Source organism: Nerophis ophidion, linkage group LG14, assembly GCF_033978795.1.
Source record: "Nerophis ophidion isolate RoL-2023_Sa linkage group LG14, RoL_Noph_v1.0, whole genome shotgun sequence".
Classification (NCBI taxonomy): Eukaryota; Metazoa; Chordata; class Actinopteri; order Syngnathiformes; family Syngnathidae; genus Nerophis; species Nerophis ophidion.
The window spans coordinates 2,299,041-2,318,504 of record NC_084624.1 but is presented as its reverse complement, the minus strand read 5'-3'; the positions used below and the strand labels follow the sequence as shown (position 1 = coordinate 2,318,504).

Sequence of the window (19,464 nt, the reverse complement as noted above, 5' to 3'; positions counted from 1 at the left end):
GGAAGGGGGCGTGAAGGAGGAATGGCGGCCAAAACAGGGTGATGCGTTCAGGGACCGCGGGAAATACCTCAAAGGTCCTCTTCACGCCCTGGTGGTCACTCTGCCACATTGCAGCCACTTCTCGTCAGGTATGGACCGCGTCTGGACTTCTTGCGTGGTTTCAGTGGTCAGGACTGTGAGAAAGTTGATGAGTTGAGGAGGAAGAAGGAGGGACACTTGAGGGAAGGGGGCTAAGGGGGCGGGACGTGGCGGTGATTGACAGGCGGCCGGGCCAATGAGGAAGTCAGCCGCACAGACAAAAGCAGGCAATTAAGGGTAAAAGACGACAAAATATTTCATCAACTTTTTCTTCTCCCTCCTCTTCCTCTCTCTTGCGTGGGGATGACGCTGGAGGGAGGATGAAGGTGGCGGACACAAGCCAGCAGCCGTCACGTTGCAAGTAGAAGACCAACTTCAGCAGAAAGACACTTTGCAAGTTCCAGAAAAAACAAGTTCTTCGGGACTTCTTGGACGTCCTCCTCGCCGATGGGGGCCGCGCCGGGCTCAGGCTGGCAGGAGGACGACTTGGACTTCAACTTGATCTTCGAGGACGAAACACCCAGGCACGCCCGCGGGACGTCGCCCACTTCCATGCCGGAGGACAGCGCCGTCGGCCGGGAGAGAAGAGAGGTGGAGGCCGCTGACGGCGGAGGTGGAGGTGGAGGCGGAGGTGGAGGTGGAGGTGGAGGCGGAGGTGGAGGTGGAGGCGGAGGTGGAGGTGGTCCAGGTCAGTCTGGAACATTTCTCGCATAGCGTGTGAAAGATGTGTCCCTCTATGACCCCCCTAGGGTGCTCTGACATGCATGTGTGCGCATGCGTGTGAACATGCATGCATGTCAGCATGTGTGCGCGTGCGTGTGCGTGCGTGCTGCATGAGAAGCAGCGTGTTAGTAATGAGACGTGCGTGAGACTTAAGAGCTGCCATCTGGGAGGAAGTAGAAGCTCTGCGGAACAAACACACAAACTGACACTGTGCACCGCCAGGGCCGCTCCTAGCCTCTTTGTGGCCTCAAAACTACATCTTGTTGGTGGCTTTAGCCGTTCAAAAGGGACAAGCGGTAGAAAAATGGATGGATAGATGCATGACTTGTGTGTTCGACTAAGTTGTTTTGGGGGAGACACATTTCCAGAAAACTAAGGATCTCTTCACGATTAGTCTTGTGTTGTACATCACATCTACAACAGTGGTTCTCAAATGGGGTACTTGAAGGTATGTCAAGGGGGACCTGAGATTGTTTTTTTAATATTCTAAAAATAGCAACAATTCAAAAATCCTTTATAAATATATTTATTGAATAATACTTCAACAAAATATGAATGTAAGTTGATAAAGTGTGAAAAGAAATACAACAATGCAATATTCAGTGTTGACAGCTAGATTTTTTGTGGACATGTTCCATAAATATTGATGTTAAAGATTTCTTTTTTTGTGAAGAAAGGTTTAGAAGTAAGTTGATGAATCCAGATGGATCTCTATTACAATCCCCAAAGAGGGCACTTTAACTTGATGATTACTTCTATGTGGAGAAATCTGCATTTATCATTCAATCACTTGTTTATTTTCCAACACGTTTCTAGTTATTTTTATATCTTTTTTTCCAAATAGTTGAAGAAAGACCACTACAAATGAGCAATATTTTGCACTGTTATACAATTTAATAGCCATGCAATGAGGTGGCGACTTGTCCAGGGTGTACCCGCCTTCCGCCCGATTGTAGCTGAGATAGGCGCCAGCGCCCCCTGTCACCCCAAAGAGAATAAGCGGTAGAAATGGATGGATGGAAAGTGATGACATAGTGCTATTTTTCACTTCTTTATATCTTTTATTCAACCAATTGCTTTGCTGTGATTAGGGGGTACTTGAATTAAAAACATGTTGACAGGGGGTACATGAATTAAAAAAGGTTGAGAACCACAGTTGTAGTGCAGTGGTTCTCCACCTTTTTTCAGTGATGTACCCCCTGTCAACATGTTTTTAATTCAAGTACCCCCTAATCACAGCAAAGTATTTTGGGTTGAAAACAAAGAGATAAAGAAGTAAAATACAGCACTATGTCATCACTTTCTGATTTATTAAACATTTCTTCACAAAAAAATAAATCTTTAACATCAATATTTATGGAACATGTCCACAAAAAATCTAGCTGTCAACACTGAATATTGCATTGTTGCATTTCTTTTCACACTTTATGAACTTACATTCATATTTTGTTGAAGCATTATTCAATAAATATATTTATAAAGGATTTTTGAATTGTTGCTATTTTTAGAATAGTTTACAAAAATCTCCTGTACCCCTTGGCATACCTTCAAGTACCCCATTTGAGAACCACTGCTCTACTAGTGTTTTTCAACCACTGTGCCGCAGCACACTGGTCTGCCGTGAGGTACAGTCTGGTGTGCCGTGGGAGATGATGTCATTTCCCCTATTTGGGGTAAAAATATTTTTTGTAAACAAGTAATGAATGTGAGTGTGAATGTTGTCTATCTGTGTTGGCTCTGCGATGAGATGGAGACTTGTCCAGGGTGTACGACGCCTTCCGCCCAAATGCAGCTAAGATAGGCTCCAGCACCACCGTGACCCAAACGGGACAAGCGGTAGAAAATGGTTGGATGGATGGAAGTAATTATAGTCTGCAAATAATGTGTTGTTGTTGAGTGTCGGTGCTGTCTAACCGTGTAATACTCTTTCATGTCAGTAGGTGGCAGCAGGTAGATAATTGTTGTTGAGTGTCGGTGCTGTCTAACCGTGTAATACTCTTTCATGTCAGTAGGTGGCAGCAGGTAGATAATTGTTGTTGAGTGTCGGTGCTGTCTAACCATGTAATACTCTTTCATGTCAGTAGGTGGCAGCAGGTAGATAATTGTTGTTGAGTGTCGGTGCTGTCTAACCGTGTAATACTCTTTCATGTCAGTAGGTGGCAGCAGGTAGATAATTGTTGTTGAGTGTCGGTGCTGTCTAACCATGTAATACTCTTTCATGTCAGTAGGTGGCAGCAGGTAGATAATTGTTGAGTGTCGGTGCTGTCTAACCGTGTAATACTCTTTCATGTCAGTAGGTGGCAGCAGGTAGATAATTGTTGTTGAGTGTCGGTGCTGTCTAACCGTGTAATACTCTTTCATGTCAGTAGGTGGCAGCAGGTAGATAATTGTTGTTGAGTGTCGGTGCTGTCTAACCGTGTAATACTCTTTCATGTAAGTAGGTGGCAGCAGGTAGATAATTGCTGTTGAGTGTCGGTGCTGTCTAACCGTGTAATACTCTTTCATGTCAGTAGGTGGCAGCAGGTAGATAATTGTTGTTGAGTGTCGGTGCTGTCTAACCATGTAATACTCTTTCATGTCAGTAGGTGGCAGCAGGTAGATACTTGTTGAGTGTCGGTGCTGTCTAACCATGTAATACTCTTTCATGTCAGTAGGTGGCAGCAGGTAGATAATTGTTGAGTGTCTGTGCTGTCTAACCATGTAATACTCTTCCATGTCAGTAGGTGGCAGCAGGTAGATAATTGTTGTTGAGTGTCGGTGCTGTCTAACCGTGTAATACTCTTTCATGTCAGTAGGTGGCAGCAGGTAGATAATTGTTGTTGAGTGTCGGTGCTGTCTAACCATGTAATACTCTTTCATGTCAGTAGGTGGCAGCAGGTAGATAATTGTTGTTGAGTGTCGGTGCTGTCTAACCGTGTAATACTCTTCCATGTCAGTAGGTGGCAGCAGGTAGATAATTGTTGTTGAGTGTCGGTGCTGTCTAACCGTGTAATACTCTTTCATGTCAGTAGGTGGCAGCAGGTAGATAATTGTTGTTGAGTGTCGGTGCTGTCTAACCGTGTAATACTCTTTCATGTCAGTAGGTGGCAGCAGGTAGATAATTGTTGAGTGTCGGTGCTGTCTAACCGTGTAATACTCTTTCATGTCAGCAAGTGGCAGCAGGTAGATAATTGTTGTTGAGTGTCGGTGCTGTCTAACCGTGTAATACTCTTCCATGTCAGTAGGTGGCAGCAGGTAGATAATTGTTGTTGAGTGTCGGTACTGTCTAACCATGAAATACTCTTTCATGTCAGTAGGTGGCAGCAGGTAGATAATTGTTGTTGAGTGTCGGTGCTGTCTAACCGTGTAATAATCTTCCATGTCAGTAGGTGGCAGCAGGTAGATAATTGTTGAGTGTCGGTGCTGTCTAACCATGTATTACTCTTCCATGTCAGTAGGTGGCAGCAGGTAGATAATTGTTGTTGAGTGTCGGTGCTGTCTAACCATGTAATACTCTTTCATGTCAGTAGGTGGCAGCAGGTAGATAATTGTTGTTGAGTGTCGGTGCTGTCTAACCATGTAATACTCTTTCATGTCAGTAGGTGGCAGCAGGTAGATAATTGTTGTTGAGTGTCGGTGCTGTCTAACCGTGTAATACTCTTCCATGTCAGTAGGTGGCAGCAGGTAGATAATTGTTGTTGAGTGTCGGTGCTGTCTAACCATGTAATACTCTTTCATGTCAGTAGGTGGCAGCAGGTAGATAATTGTTGTTGAGTGTCGGTGCTGTCTAACCATGTAATACTCTTTCATGTCAGTAGGTGGCAGCAGGTAGATACTTGAGTGTCGGTGCTGTCTAACCGTGTAATACTCTTTCATGTCAGTAGGTGGCAGCAGGTAGATAATTGCTCTGTAGATGTCCAACATGCTTTGTCGTGATCACAATATGCGGGAGGCAGCGTTTAGGTCAGGGGTCGGAAACCGGCATGCGGCTCTTTAGCGCCGCCCTAGTGGCTCTCTGGAACTTTTTCAAAAATATATGAAAAATGGAAATGATGAGGGGAAAAAACATATTTTTTGTTTTAATATGGTTTCTGTAGGAGGACAAACATGACACAAACCTCCCTAATTGTTATAAAGCACACTGTTTATATTAAACATGCTTCACTGATTCCAGTATTTGGCGAGCGCCATTTTGTCCTACTAATTTTGGTGGTCCTTGAACTCACCGTGGTTTGTTTCATTTTGTCCACCAAACTTTTAATGTTGTGCATAAATGCACAAAGGTGAGTTTTGTTGATGTTATTGACTTGTGTGGAGTGCTAATCAGACATATTTGCTCACTGCAAGCTAATTGATGCTAACATGCTATTTAGGCTAGCTATATGTACATATTGCATCAGTATTCCTCATTTGTAGCTATATTTGAACTCATTCAGTTTTCTTTAAGTCCTCTTAATTCAATTTATATCTCATGACATAATATCTGTATGTAATATGGCTTTTAATTGTTTGCAGCTCCAGACAGATCTGTTTTTGTATTTTTGGTCCAATATGGCTCTTTCAACATTTTGGGTTGCCGACCCCTGGTGTAGGTGAAAAGTTATCAAATGCTAAAACCAAAACTAGTCCTCCTCAGAAAAAGCAATGAAGCTTTGGGAACAAAACTAAGGCTGAACTGGCTACAAAGTAAACAAAAACAGAATGCTGGACGACAGCAAAAACTCCCAGCGTGTTGATCAAAGATGGCGTCCACAAAGAAAGATAGCAACCACTGAAATATTCTTGATTGCTAAAACAAAGCAGGTGCAGGAAATAGCGCTCAAGGAAGACATGAACCTGCTAGGGGAAAATACCAACAAAACAGGATAAGTCGCCAAAATAGGAGCTCAAGACAAGAACTAAAACAACCTCACACAGGAAAATAGCAAGAAAGTCCAAATAAGTCAGGTGTGATGCATACTTGCCAACCCTCCTGTTTAATGATTGTTACAATTTCACCCTGGAACAGATAATTACTATTTCCATCATTTCATATGAAAACTAGTTTAGAAGTCATCTTGGAATGGATGATGTAGATTAGTGGAGAACAGAGTTAATGAGACACTAATGAACTCCTCTTTGATGTGAATTTCTGGAACTTTCTGCATTATAAGACTTCTTAAACATGGACATTTTCACGTGGCTGCAGGAGTTACTTCAAATTGGGCTTGAAAAACACACTTCCTGTTTAAAAGAAATGCAGCACTGCAGCTTTAATGACTTGGAAATGTTTTGTTGCCAGGAAACATTTTGAAGGTTTCTTTCTTTTTCCACCTCGGCTTTTCATTGAGTTTTTGTTGAGCGTCCACGTCAGCGGAAGTCAACACCAAACTCTTTTGGTTGGAACGCTCGATGAGCGCATAAAAAGGAGAGGACCAATCATTTCAAGTCATTAGCGGAAGATAGTTAGCTTGCAGAAATGTACGAGACTAGAGTGATGTGGTTAGAACGTTTGTGTAAAAGTTTGTTGTTTCGGGGAAATGAGCAGGCCCAAAAAAAGAGGTTGTTTAAGTAAATTACTTCCATGTGACTGTGGAATTATGGAATATGAACTACTCTAAAATCTACATATGAAAACCGCCTCATAATTCTGGGACCTTTCCAATGGTCTGATATAATCAAGTGTGACATAAGCCGTGCAGTTTTGGGGATGTTAGCTACTATTTAGCTATTTGCCACTAAACAAGAGCTCCTGTTAAATGTTTGCACATCTTCAAACCAGCCTGCAGCCAAAGGAGAAGTTAAAGGAGGCTAAGAAGGTTGAGCAACAGCTTTTGTCACACGTTGGCACACTTTCAGCATAGTGATACACAAAAATATTTCATTTTCAAAGCCAATACAATAAACTGATTAAAAATATGCATGTCAGCTTTGTGTGACACAGATAATTATTATGCTAATTTGAGGAATTAGGAGATAACACAGATTCATGAGTTGACATGAAAAAATAGCTCTGTGGAAGTTGCTTCCTGGCAGTTCCACTGGAAGCCAAGAGTGTAGTTTTGAACAAGAACCTGACTTTTCAGTCACGTCCGTATCCTCTCTCTCCCCCCCCGCTCTCGGCCGCTCACCGTTAAAGACAACAGATGATTAGATTAAGACGTACCACCTGGCAAATCTAATCACCTGTCTCTCGCCGTCACCCCCACCCGATGGTGCTCGTCCTTAACACCATAGACAGAGGCGGTGACCTTTGCTCCTGCAGGCGCGCTGGCCACACCTCCCTCTGCAAGCTTCAATTCCGACTGATTAAAACATGGCTCAAATGAGGTGGGGTGAGCAAACCAAGCGCTCCTTTTCTCCTAATCATGTTGTAAAATTCCCCTGAGATCGTTTTGGACTTCCTCACTGTTTCAGAGGAAGACATTCCATGTGCTATTTGCACCAAATTCTGCAAACATTTCACCAGGAAGAAAAACAACCAAACCATTACGCGTCAACACATTAAACCTCACCAGCCACCTGAAACGGCAGCATCGGTACAAAGGACCCTTTTCTTTTTCTTTTTTTCCCCTTTTTTTATTGAGACAAAGATTATTTATCCATCCATCCATCTTAATCCGTCTTTAGCTACAGCTGTTTGTCACATTAGTATGGTTCTAGATTTATGCTAAGCTATGCTAACAGAGAGTTGTATATAGTCCCTGAATTCCTTATTTCCCAAAACAAAACAGAAATAAATAATATATTCCTTTTACAAAATGTTGGGCGTAGAATAGGATGTTATAAATAATAAATAATCTTTTTGGTCAAACTATATGATCAGAAAATAAACCCACAACTAGCTGGTTAGTTTACTGTTTAACATTCTGTTTGAATTACCGTATTTCCTTGAATTATTCATTTAAAACCTCTTCTCACTCCTGCGCTTACCAAAGGCATGCGGTAAAAGTAAGCATGAGCTAATTATTTTAAAACTCTTCTCACTCTGGCACTTACCAAAGGCATGCAGTAAAAGTAAGCATGCGCTAATTATTTAAAAACTCTTCTCACTCCTGCACTTAGCAGTAAAAAATTGAGTGTGATGTAAACTTGGACCTTAAATCCTACTGAATAGCTCTTAATCTTCTTCCCTTTATGCGATTTTCAAATTATTGGTATTGAAATCAGCCTCCTCCATTTTGAAAATGATGACAGGAGAAGTGTCACTCGTGACATCACAAGTTTGACCCGGCGGTAATACTAAGCATGCACTAATTATTTTGTGAAGCAAGTTTGACCCGGCAGTAATTCAAGGCCTGCGATGAGGTAGCGCCCAATTGTAGCTGACATATGCACCAGCGCCCCCGCAATCCCAAAGGGAATAAGCGGTAGAAAAGGGATGGATGGAGTAATTCCAGGCAGGCACATACTATATGCCCTGCAGCAATTCAAGGAAATAAAGTATATCATGTTGACTGACATCTTATTTAACTGAATTGTGCTTTGCCAAAGATGCTAACAGTGAGTGAGTTGCTGGTATGGCAACAATTAGCTTTTACTAGACGAATGCGTGGCTAATGATGATGATGATGATGATGATGAAAATGGATATACTTGCCAGTTGATGATGTTTACCAAATTCAACGGCCACATAACGAGGGTCTGTCATGCAAGAATGTTTCCAAGAGGGAGAACATTTTGTGGTTTAACATCTGAAAGTGTAAATGTATATTTCTTGCAGGGACAAACCGCCACCTGGCTGCCACTCATGCGGGTTATTCCATCCACATCCCCAGCCCCCCGCCTTCGGCCAATCAGAGGGCTGGGATGCATTCCCCGCCCCCCCGGAGAGCGCCAGTCAAGGAGTTCAGTGGAACCTACGAGAGCCTGCCGGCACGCTCTGTTCAGGTAGGAAGAAGAAACGCATCCCAAGATTGGAGTCAAGTTTAAACAAACGCTAAGTAACCTGCAACTGTCAGGTTTCAGAGTCCCGCGTGGTGGAGTGTCCCAGCATCCAGATTACCACCATCTCCCCCGAGGACGATCCGCCACCCTCCAACTCCTGGGACATGGATGGCGGTGGCAGGTGGGACAGGGAGGGCCTCTACCTCCCCCTGCTGGACCCTTTCACCTACCGCGACAGATGCCCCGGCTCGCTCAGCCCTAGCCCTGCCTCCAGCCTCTCCTCCCGCGGCTGGCTCAGCCCGGCATCCAGCTGTGACTCCCTGCTGACAGAGGAGGAGGAGCTTAACGAGGCCACCCTCCATTTCGGCCTTTCGCCGTCTTCCAGGCCCACTTCCCCGAGCGGTAAGAAGCGCAGGAACTCACCCCTGGCCTCCCCGTGCTCCTCGCGAAGGGCCAGTTATTCCGAGGAGCCGCACGGCGGCACCACGGAGGGCGCGGACTTAAGCCTGACGTCACAAGCTCCACCCAACATCTGCGAGCTGAGCATCCCGCAGAAAACCAGGAAGACGTCTATGGAGCAGGTATCTGTGACACACCGTCTAAAAAAATACCGCCTGTAAAAGTCATCTCCATCCAACTTCTTGCCCACTCAGTTGTCTCCAAGGGAGGTGGATCGGGAGCAGAACCCAGGTCACAGCCCCTCTTGTCCGCTTCCAGAAACCCTGCAGACCAGGAGAGAGCCCCTTACGATGGGTATGGACTACCTTTCGGTGCCCCCGGCTTTGGCTTGGGGTCGAACACGGGCCAGCGCTCACAGTCCTCTTTTCAGGTAAGTCAGCACTTGGGTTGCAAAAATTCCAGGAATATTCAAAGTTAAAAAACTTTTGAGCACGGTGTCACAGGGGTTAGTGCGTCTGCCTCACAATACTAAGGTCCTGAGTAGTCCTGAGTTCAATCCCGGGCTCGGGATCTTTCTGTGTGGAGTTTGCATGTTCTCCCCGTGAATGCGTGGGTTCCCTCTGGGTACTCCGGCTTCCTCCCACCTCCAAAGACATGCACCTGGGGATAGGCCCCTCCCACCTCCAAAGACATGCACCTGGGGATAGGCCCCTCCCACCTCCAAAGACATGCGCCTGGGGATAGGCCCCTCCCCCCTCCAAAGACATGCACCTGGGGATAGGCCCCTCCCACCTCCAAAGACATGCACCTGGGGATAGGCCCCTCCCACCTCCAAAGACATGCACCTGGGGATAGGCCCCTCCAACCTCCAAAGGGGATAGGCCCCTCCCACCTCCAAAGACATGCACCTGGGAATAGGCCCCTCCCACCTCCAAAGACATGCACCTGGGGATAGGCCCCTCCAAAGACATGCACCTGGGGATAGGCCCCTCCCACCTCCAAAGACATGCACCTGGGGATAGGTTGATTGGCAACACTAAATGGTCCCTAGTGTGTGAATGTTGTCTGTCTATCTGTATTGGCCCTGCGACGAGGTGGCGACTTGTCCAGGGTGTAGCTCACCTTCCGCCCGAAATTCAGCCCCGAAAGGTACAAAGCGGTAGAAAATGGATGAAAACTTTCCATGGGAATTAATGAGAATGTATAGGAATTAATGGGAATAAATATTGAATGCAACATGACACACTGCAAAAAGTCAGTGTTCAAAAACAAGAAAAAAATAAATAAAAATGAGGAGTATTTTACTTGAACTAAGCAAAATTATCTGCCAATAGAACAAGAAAATTCGGCTTGTCAAGACTTTCCAAAACAAGTAAAATGAGCTAACCTCAATGAAGCCAAAAATACCTTAAAATAAGTATATTCTCACTAATAACAAGTGCACTTTTCTTGGTAGAAAAAATATGCTCAATCTTTTGAAAAATATTCTTATATTAATTAAATTCTAGTGCCATTATCTTGACATCATGATATGTGCTCGGTGTCATGATTTTTTTTTTTCATGCTTGAAGTAAAAAAGTATTACTTTAAAAAAGTAGTTTTCTACTTGTGAGTGTTGATGACACAGCTTTGCAACAGTTGATATTCTACTTTCAAGCATGTTTTACTCAATATAGCTCATCAAATCTCAGCAACAAGCTGTAATATCTTACTGACATCATTTAGGACCAAAACACTTGAAACAAGTAAAACACTCGAACATAAAATCTGCTTAGTGAGAATAACTATCTTATCAGACGGAAAATAGGCAAATATCAGCCTTATTTGAGATATTTCATCTTACTTAGATTTCAGTTTTTGCAGTGAGGATGTTGCAGCATGATTATTAGCGCAAACAACCTGATTTCATGCAAATTCAGCAGAATTTCAACCCTGCACTGTGCATTTCTCCATCACATGCACAGATAATTCCCAGCATGCTACACTCCCCTGCAGGGCTACACTCGTATTTGAGCCCAAGGACTTCATCCAGTCAGGTCAATTTTGATGATATTACTGGGGGAAATATATTGGATCTATGGTATTTAAGTTTAATAATAAATGTACTCTGTTTAATTTCTGGGCCCTTAAGGACACTGTACAAAACCAAAAACAATCAAATCAATTGGATAAAAAAAAGAACGACAAAGATCAATAAGATTGACAATGAAAAAGCAGTCAGAAATAGCAGCATTTCCCACACCGCTTTGTTGTTAAGGCGACCGCCTTAACAAAGAGCCGCCGCCTAAAGTCTTACCCAAAAAAAAAAAAGTCTTAACAAGCTGCTCTGCTTAGTTCATTGCCTGCCTCTGTCAGTATGTCTGTCCAGCACCCAGCATTGTCCCGCCCACAAAACCATCTGATTGGTTGCACGCAGAGTGCTAACAGCCAATCAGCAGTGCGTATTCAGAGCGCACGTCAGGTGGAGTGAGCAGAAAAGTGTTTTTAGCAGGTAACGCAGCAGACTCTCCCCAAATGATCATAAACACCTCCCAGTCAACTACTAGTAACATCACTATGAGCCCGTTGACGTTCTAGAAACAAGCGGCAGCTCAGCTCGCTCGCAGTCCTTCAGGTGAAGGCGAATTAGCTATAAGTGTAACGTTAGCTCACTGTGCGGCGTGCATGCGTGCGTTACGGACAGCAAAGCTCTGTCTGCGAGAAAGACAAGCAATATTGCCCTACAGTTAAAAACGCATTTTATTTTATTTCACTTGATCTTTTTCTGTTTTGATTGAGCTGTGTTGAAGCTGCAAATTTAATGAAGAGTTTCTGTCTCTGATAGTTGGTATAATAATGTAAGTGCATCATAAAGCCTACATGAACTCCATGGTGTTCAGGGATGAATAGTCTTTTCTTTTGCTATTGTACTATTTTTTCAGCTATAGTTACATTAATCATTAGTAATGTAGCAGCCTAGTTTTGAAAGGCAGGTTCCCTGCTATCACATGTTGATAAAAATATAACATTTATATAATAACAATCAACTACAGGTTTCCCAAATGCTGTAATAAATCAAGCAGAGACCCCAAAAGGGACAAGCGGCAGAAAAAATGAATGGATGGATGGAGTTCTAACTCTTTTTTTTCAAAGGCTTACTTACAGTAAGTAATTAATTGGACTTTATAAGCCATTGTTTTGGTATCTCAGGTAACTAGGACTGTTTTGTTTTTACTTTACAGAAAAGAATATTGGGATATATATCGTATATTGCCATAAAGCAAATGGGAGTGGAAAACACAACTAGAAGTTGTAGGCTTCTTAATACTTCACCACAATCTGTAGTCTGTGTAGAGCTGGTTTCACTCAGCTCTCCAGATCTGGTCATTTGCCACCCCCTACTGGTCTGAGATCTGGGTGAACTACCACACTGCAGGCATCACCAATGGATCCAAATATGTCTAGGTCCAACGCCATGCCGCCACTCGACTGGCCCCTCCCCTCCCAGTTTGACCAGTACGAGCTGCGCATTGAGGTGCAACCCCGTCCGTACCACCGGGCGCACTACGAGACCGAGGGCAGCCGGGGAGCTGTCAAGGCCATTCCAACGGGACATCCCGTCATCAAGGTGACATAGTGGCACAGCACCTGTTCAATCCAAACCAAAAGCATGTCGAAACTATAGCACACTAATTACTCTTTGCAGCTGACTGGATACACCGAGAGGAAACCGCTTTCCCTGCAGGTTTTTGTCGGAACGGCAGATGATCGATCCATCAGGCCACATCCTTTCTATCAGATACACAGGTATTGGGAAGTGCTTGGTAAATTCTTACAATGATGTATGGTTCCAAAATCTTTGTGCCTAGAGAAGTGACTCAGAGGAAAGTCTGGGATTCCCTGCTTAGGCGACCAGACACTCGGATGACCAGAAAAAAGATATATATATATATATATATATATATATATGTAGGCGTGGGAAAAATCACAAGACTACTTCATCTCTACAGAACTGTTTTATGAGGGGTTCCCTCAATCATCAGGAGATTTTTTTATTTTTCCCCCCACACCTACATATTGCACTCTACCACGGTATCGAGCACTATTCTCTGGATAATCCAATCAAGACATATATATATATGTATATGTATATATATATGTATATATATGTATATGTATATATATATGTATATATATATATATATATATATATATATATATATATATATATATATGTCTTGATTGGATTATCCGGAGAATAGTGCTCGATACCGTGGTAGAGCGCAATATGTAGGTGTGGGAAAAAATCACAAGACTACTTCATCTCTACAGATCTGTTTCATGGGGGGTTCCCTCAATCATCAGGAAATCTCCTGATGATTGAGGGAACCCCTCATGAAACAGATCTGTAGAGATGAAGTAGTCTTGTGATTTTTTCCCACACCTACATATATATATATATATCTATATATATATATATATATACACACACATGTATAAACATATATACATTTATATACTGTATATTACATATATGCATACATATATATATATATATATATATATACACATACTAGGGGTGTGCGAAAAAATCGATTTGAATACGTTGTGCGATTCAGAACCGACTCATTTTTAAAAAAAAATATTTTTTTTTGATACATTTTTTTTTATCAATCCAACATAATACACAACAATACCATAACAATGCAATCCAATTCCAAAAGCAAAGCTGAGCCAGCAACACTCAGAACTGCAATAAACAGCAATTGAGAGGAGACACAAACACAACACAGAACAAACCAAAAGTAGTGAATATTAACAACAGTATCAATATTAGTTATAATTTTAGCATAGCAGTGATTAAAAATCCCTCACTGACATCATCATTAGACATTTATAAAAATAATCAAAAAGAACAATAGTGTCACAGTGGCTTACACTTGCATGGCATCTCATAAGCTGGACAACACACTGTGTCCAATGTTTTCACAAAGATAAAATGAGTCATATTTTTGGTTCCTTTAATAGTTCCAACAAATTTACATTATTGCAATCCGTTGATAAAACATTGTCCTTTACAATTATAAAAGCTTTTTACAAAAATCTACTACTCTGCTAGCATGTCAGCAGACTGGGGTAGATCCTGCTGACATCTATGTATTGAATGAATACACAATCCTTTTCAATCGGAAAAATCGCGTTGAATTGAAAAAAAAATCTATATAATATCAAATCGTGACCCCCAAAAATGCATCGGTATCGATCCGTACGAAGTTTGTAAAAGTAAAATGACTGCTGACCACAAATGCCTTCCTGCTATAACATACATAAACATTCTAAACGATCTGCTTTGTTCCAAGAGTGTTTATACTATGGAAGAGTTAAAGGCTTTCAAATCACTCGAGGCTTACAACCAGTTAGTGAATGTTTGGGTGAAAGAGTTGGACAGCATGACCACATTCAAGACAAAGTTATATGTTTTTTTCCATGGTGTACAAAATGAACCTTGCATGAAGTCACAACAAATGACACACCTGCAAAACAGTCTGACCTCTGCTGTTGCCGTATCCACGATACGCCGATATGGAGAAGTTTTTATTTACACGATGAGTCCATACTTGCCAACGCTCCCGATTTTTCCGGAAGAATCCCGAATTCAAGTGCCCCTCCCGAAAATCTCCCGGGGCAACCATTCTCCTTTAGCGTCCTCTACAACCTGTCATCACGTCCGATTTTCCTCCATACAAACGCCTTGTCGGCGCATTCACATCATTTATGTGGCTTTTACACACACATAAGTGTATGCAACGCATACTTGGTCAACAGCCATACAGGTCACACTGAGGGTGGCCGTATAAACAACTTTAACACTGTTACAAATACGCACCGCACTTTGAACCCACACCAAACAAGAATGACAAACACATTTGGAGAGAACATCCGCCCCGTAACATAACATAACAAATACCCAGAATCCCTTGCAGCACTAACTCTTCTGGAATCTACAATATACACCCCCACTATCCCCAAACCCTGCCCGCCCCCCTCCACCTCAACCCCCACACCCCCCATCTCCCGGTCTCAAGGTTGGCAAGTATGGATGAGTCAGGTGGGTCTTGACTGGCTCCGCCGAACCCCTGAGGCTGACTCACCAAACCCCTAGGGTTCGATCAAACCCAAGTTAAGAACCACTTCTCTATGAGCTCGACACATGCGCCGATGCATCGGTGTTGCCGGACCCATCACTAGTTGTTAATATTTTTGTTAGTTTAGTGGTCAGGTTAGATCCGTTTTGATAGCCTGTTTTGTTTCAGAATAAATAAGTGTTTCAGAAATCCTGCATCTGTGTCCAGAGTCCTATTGTGGTCGTGACAGAATTCACAACCACTTTGGATTCGGTCAGCCCTTCACCAGTCTCTTTTCAGGGTGACCGGGAAAATGGTGGGCACTGCAAGTCAGGAGAGCATCCAGGCGGGCACCAAACTGCTGGACATCCCTCTCAACCCCGAGAACCACATGGCCGCACTGTGAGTAGACCGAGGTTGTGTTTGGGAGACGGCAATGACGATGCTATCGTTGGACGCCACAGCATCGACTGCGCCGGGATTCTCAAGCTGAGGAACTCGGACATCGAGCTAAGAAAAGGCGAAACGGACGTCGGGAGGAAGAACACGCGCGTCCGCTTGGTGTTCCGCACGCATCTACCTTTGGCGCCCCCGGTATCCCCCCCGGGTCGCATCCTGGCTCTGCAGGTGGCCTCGTTGCCCATCGAATGTTGTGAGCGGCGAAGGTTTCAGGTTAGATGGAGGCGACATATCGGACTGATTTATCCTCTCCTCCCCGCCGCAGCCCAGCGGTCAGCGCAGGAGTTGCCCGTCATCGAGTCGGTCAGCCTCACTTCGTGTTCCGTGGAGGGTGGTGAGGATCTGCTGCTGAGTGGAAGTAACTTCATGCCCATCTCCAGGGTTGTTTTCATGGAGAGATCCACTGGTGAGAGCGCACTGTAGATCATCTCCATTCTGCTGTTGTAATACGGGAAAAATCGAGGTAAACCGAGCCCGGATGCTGACTGTTCTTCCGACCAATCAGATGGCAAACTTCATTGGGAGCAGGAGGCCGCCGTGGACCGAGACCACAGCAACGAGGTAGTTTTTGTACACTTTTTTCTTTTGTGTGTTCTCATGTCCTTCTGTATCAAAGCGGTCTGTTGTCCATCCAGTGTTTGCTGCGTGTGAGAGTCCCTCCCTACGCCGACCTGACCGTCAGTCGCCCAGTGGCGGTCAATCTTTACGTGTCCAACGGGAAGAGGAAACGGAGCAGCAGTCATTGCTTCAAATATCTCCCCAGTTAGTATGCACCTCACACATCTACACACCCCATTCCATATGAGCTGGGAAATTGTGTTGGATGTAAATATAAATATTTTTAATTTTCAAACTCAAACTTTATTTTCTTTTGCAAATAATAATTAACTTAGAACATCATGGCTGCAACACGGGCCAAAGTAGTTGGGAAAGGGCATGTTCACCACTGTGTTACATCACCTTTTCTTTTAACAACACTCAGTAAACGTTTGGGAACTGAGGAAACTAATTGTTGAAGCTTTGAAAGTGGAATTCTTCCCCATTCTTGTTTTATGTAGAGCTTCAGTCCTTCAACAGTCCGGGGTCTCCACTGTCGTATTTTACGCTTCATAATGCTCCACACATTTTCCATGGGAGACAGGTCTGGACTGCAGGCGGGCCAGGAAAGTACCCGCACTCTTTTACTACGAAGCCATGCTGTTGTAACATGTGCTGAATGTGGCTTGGTATTGTCTTCCTGAAATAAGCAGGGGCGTCCATGAAAAAGACAGCGCTCAGATGGCAGCATATGTTGCTCCAAAACCTGTATGTACCTTTCAGCATTAATGGTGCCTTCACAGATGTGTAAGTTACCCATGCCTTGGGCACTAATGCACCCCCATACCATCACACATGCTGGCTTTTACACTTTGCGTCGATAACAGTATGGATGGTTCGCTCCCCTTTGGTCCGGATGACACGATGTCGAATATTTCCAAAAACAATTTGAAATGTGGACTCGTCAGACCACAGAACACTTTTCCACTTTGCATCAGTCCATCTTAGATGAGCTCGGGCCCAGAGAAGCCGGCGGCGTTTCTGGATGTTGTTGATAAATGGCTTTCGCTTTGCATAGTAGAGCTTTAACTTGCACTTGCTGATGTAGCAACCAACTGTATTTAGTGACAGTGGTTTTCTGAAGTGTTCTTGAGCCCATGTGGTGATATCCTTTAGAGATTGATGTCGGTTTTTGATAAAGTGCTGTTTGAGGGATGGAAGGTCACGGCCATGCTGCTTACGTGGAGTGATTTCTCCAGATTCTCTGAACCTTTTGATGATATTGTGGAGCGTAGATGTTGAAATCCCTAAATTTCTTGCAATTGCACTTTGAGAAAGGTTGTTCTTAAACTGTTTGACTCTTTCCTCACGCAGTTGTGGACAAAGGGGTGTACCTCGCCCCATCCTTTCTTGTGAAAGACTGAGCATTTTTTGGGAAGCTGTTTTTATAGCCAATCATGGTACCCACCTGTTCCCAATTAGCCTGCACACCTGTTGGATGTTCCAAATAAGTGTTTGATGAGCATTCCTCAACTTTATCAGTATTTATTGCCACCTTTCCCAACTTCTTCGTCACGTGTTGCTGGCATCAAATTCTAAAGTTAATGATTATTTGCAAAAAAAAAAAAAAAAAAGTTTATGAGTTTGAACATGTCTTTGTAGCATATTCAACTGAATATGGCTTGAAAAGGATTTGCAAATCATTGTATTCTGTTTATATTTACATCTAAGACACTTTCCCAACTCATATGGAAACGGGGTTTGTACTGCATGGTCCTCCTGCTCCTTTGTGGTAAGCTGTGAGTACATTTTTTGGAGCCATCAATATCTTTCTTCCTTGTGCAGTGATGTTGAAGGAGGAGGAGCCCCTGTTGTCCCAGACCCAGGACAGAGGTCAGTCCAGAATGAACAGCGACCAACAGGTGAGTAGTGCCCCCATGTTGGATGAGCAGAGCAGCCTTGGCTTCCACCTGCCCCCCTACTCCTCCACCTGCTCGGGCCTGGCCTACCAGGAGGATCATGGCAATGATGTGACGGCGGATGAGCCCGGTGGGTCGGGCCCCGCCATGTCCGAGCATCACGACGGCTTTGAGAACCTGGAGTTGGGTTTTACTGAGCTCCTCCCCCCTCTCTACCTGCGTGGTCCTCAACCTCCGTCACCTTCCCCCTGGTTGGACTCCCCTTACCTGTCCTCCTCCCCGTCCCCTTCCCATTCCACCTCTCTTAGCCCGTTCCCCGCCGGGAGCCCCATCTCCACGTCCCCTCTGCCTCCGTTTCCCACTCCCCCGTACCCGCAGTACTCCATTTTCCCTCCGGAGCTGTGCCCCCCCTCTCCTAGCCGCATGAACCCATACCAGGACATAGTTTGGGCCCCCTATTCTAATTACGAGAGCTGGGACCCCCCTGGGAGTGCGCAGGGCTTGGGTCTCGTGGACGAGAGGGATGCCAAGATTCAAGGATGTCCTCTGGAGTCCAGTAGCTCCACCCCCATCAACCCCATCACTTTTGAGGAAGGTGAGTGGAAGCCAAGTGATGTTTTTTTACGAAATGGATGTTTTTATTTCCACTTCCTGCTCTGTTTGGTCCACAGTGACAGAGTACATCGGGCAGGACCTGCAGTCTTACCAGGCCACGTCCCACATGTCCCACCAGGAGCCTCACTGATCACCACTTTGCAACTTTCCTGTCACAACGCACTTGTCCTACAGCACAACTTCCTGCTCCACTTTCACTCTACTTGTATCTTCATTAGCAGGACACTGATGCCATTTTGGCCAATCGGTACAAGGAGGCCTTCATTTACTTTTTATATAAAGCCAAACAAATGTTGTTGCTTTTTTGCATTATAAATTATAAAACAAAGCTGATTCCTGCCTAGTTTTTATTCACACAAAAACATTTAACCTTCCTCTTGTGTTCGATTTCTGTTACCATCTCTTATGTCAGGGGTGTCCAAACTTTTCCACTGAGGGCCGCACACGGAAAAATTAAAGCAGGCGGGGACCATTTTGATATTTTTCATTTTCAAAACATTTTTTTTTTTTAATCCTCAGTGCTCCTGGGGAGCATAGAGGGTCCCAGTCACTAAAATGTTAAAAATAAGTCAAATTATTATTATTTTTTATTTAATGCTTAGAGTAAACTTCTATATCAGGAGTCAGCAACCTTTTTGAAAGCAAGAGCTACTTCTTGGCTACTGATTATTGCGAAGGGCTACCAGTTTGATACACACTTAAATAAATTGCCAGAAATAGCAAAATTTGCTCATTTTACCTTTAATAAATAAATCTATATATTATATATAAAAAAAATGGGTATT

General features: G+C 43.9%; 1 protein-coding gene across 2 annotated transcripts; it reads left to right on the top strand.

Annotated features, from left to right (window-relative positions):
* Positions 1 to 243: 243 nt before the first annotated feature.
* Positions 244 to 19,012, top strand: nfatc4 (nuclear factor of activated T cells 4). Of its 2 annotated transcripts, none has more exons than XM_061919581.1 (14): positions 244 to 697; positions 746 to 766; positions 8,483 to 8,649; positions 8,721 to 9,227; positions 9,300 to 9,475; positions 12,490 to 12,652; positions 12,731 to 12,831; positions 15,450 to 15,551; positions 15,614 to 15,801; positions 15,874 to 16,014; positions 16,114 to 16,169; positions 16,244 to 16,370; positions 17,991 to 18,067; positions 18,736 to 19,012. In XM_061919581.1, exons 1-14 carry the CDS (start codon positions 526 to 528, stop codon positions 18,736 to 18,738), a joined length of 2,001 nt encoding a protein of 666 aa, XP_061775565.1. In that variant the 5' UTR covers positions 244 to 525; the 3' UTR covers positions 18,739 to 19,012. The 2 variants fall into 2 exon arrangements, with proteins under 2 accessions (XP_061775565.1, XP_061775564.1); XM_061919580.1 differs by having other exon boundaries at positions 249 to 697; positions 17,991 to 18,659.
* The last annotated feature ends 452 nt before the right edge of the window (positions 19,013 to 19,464 follow it).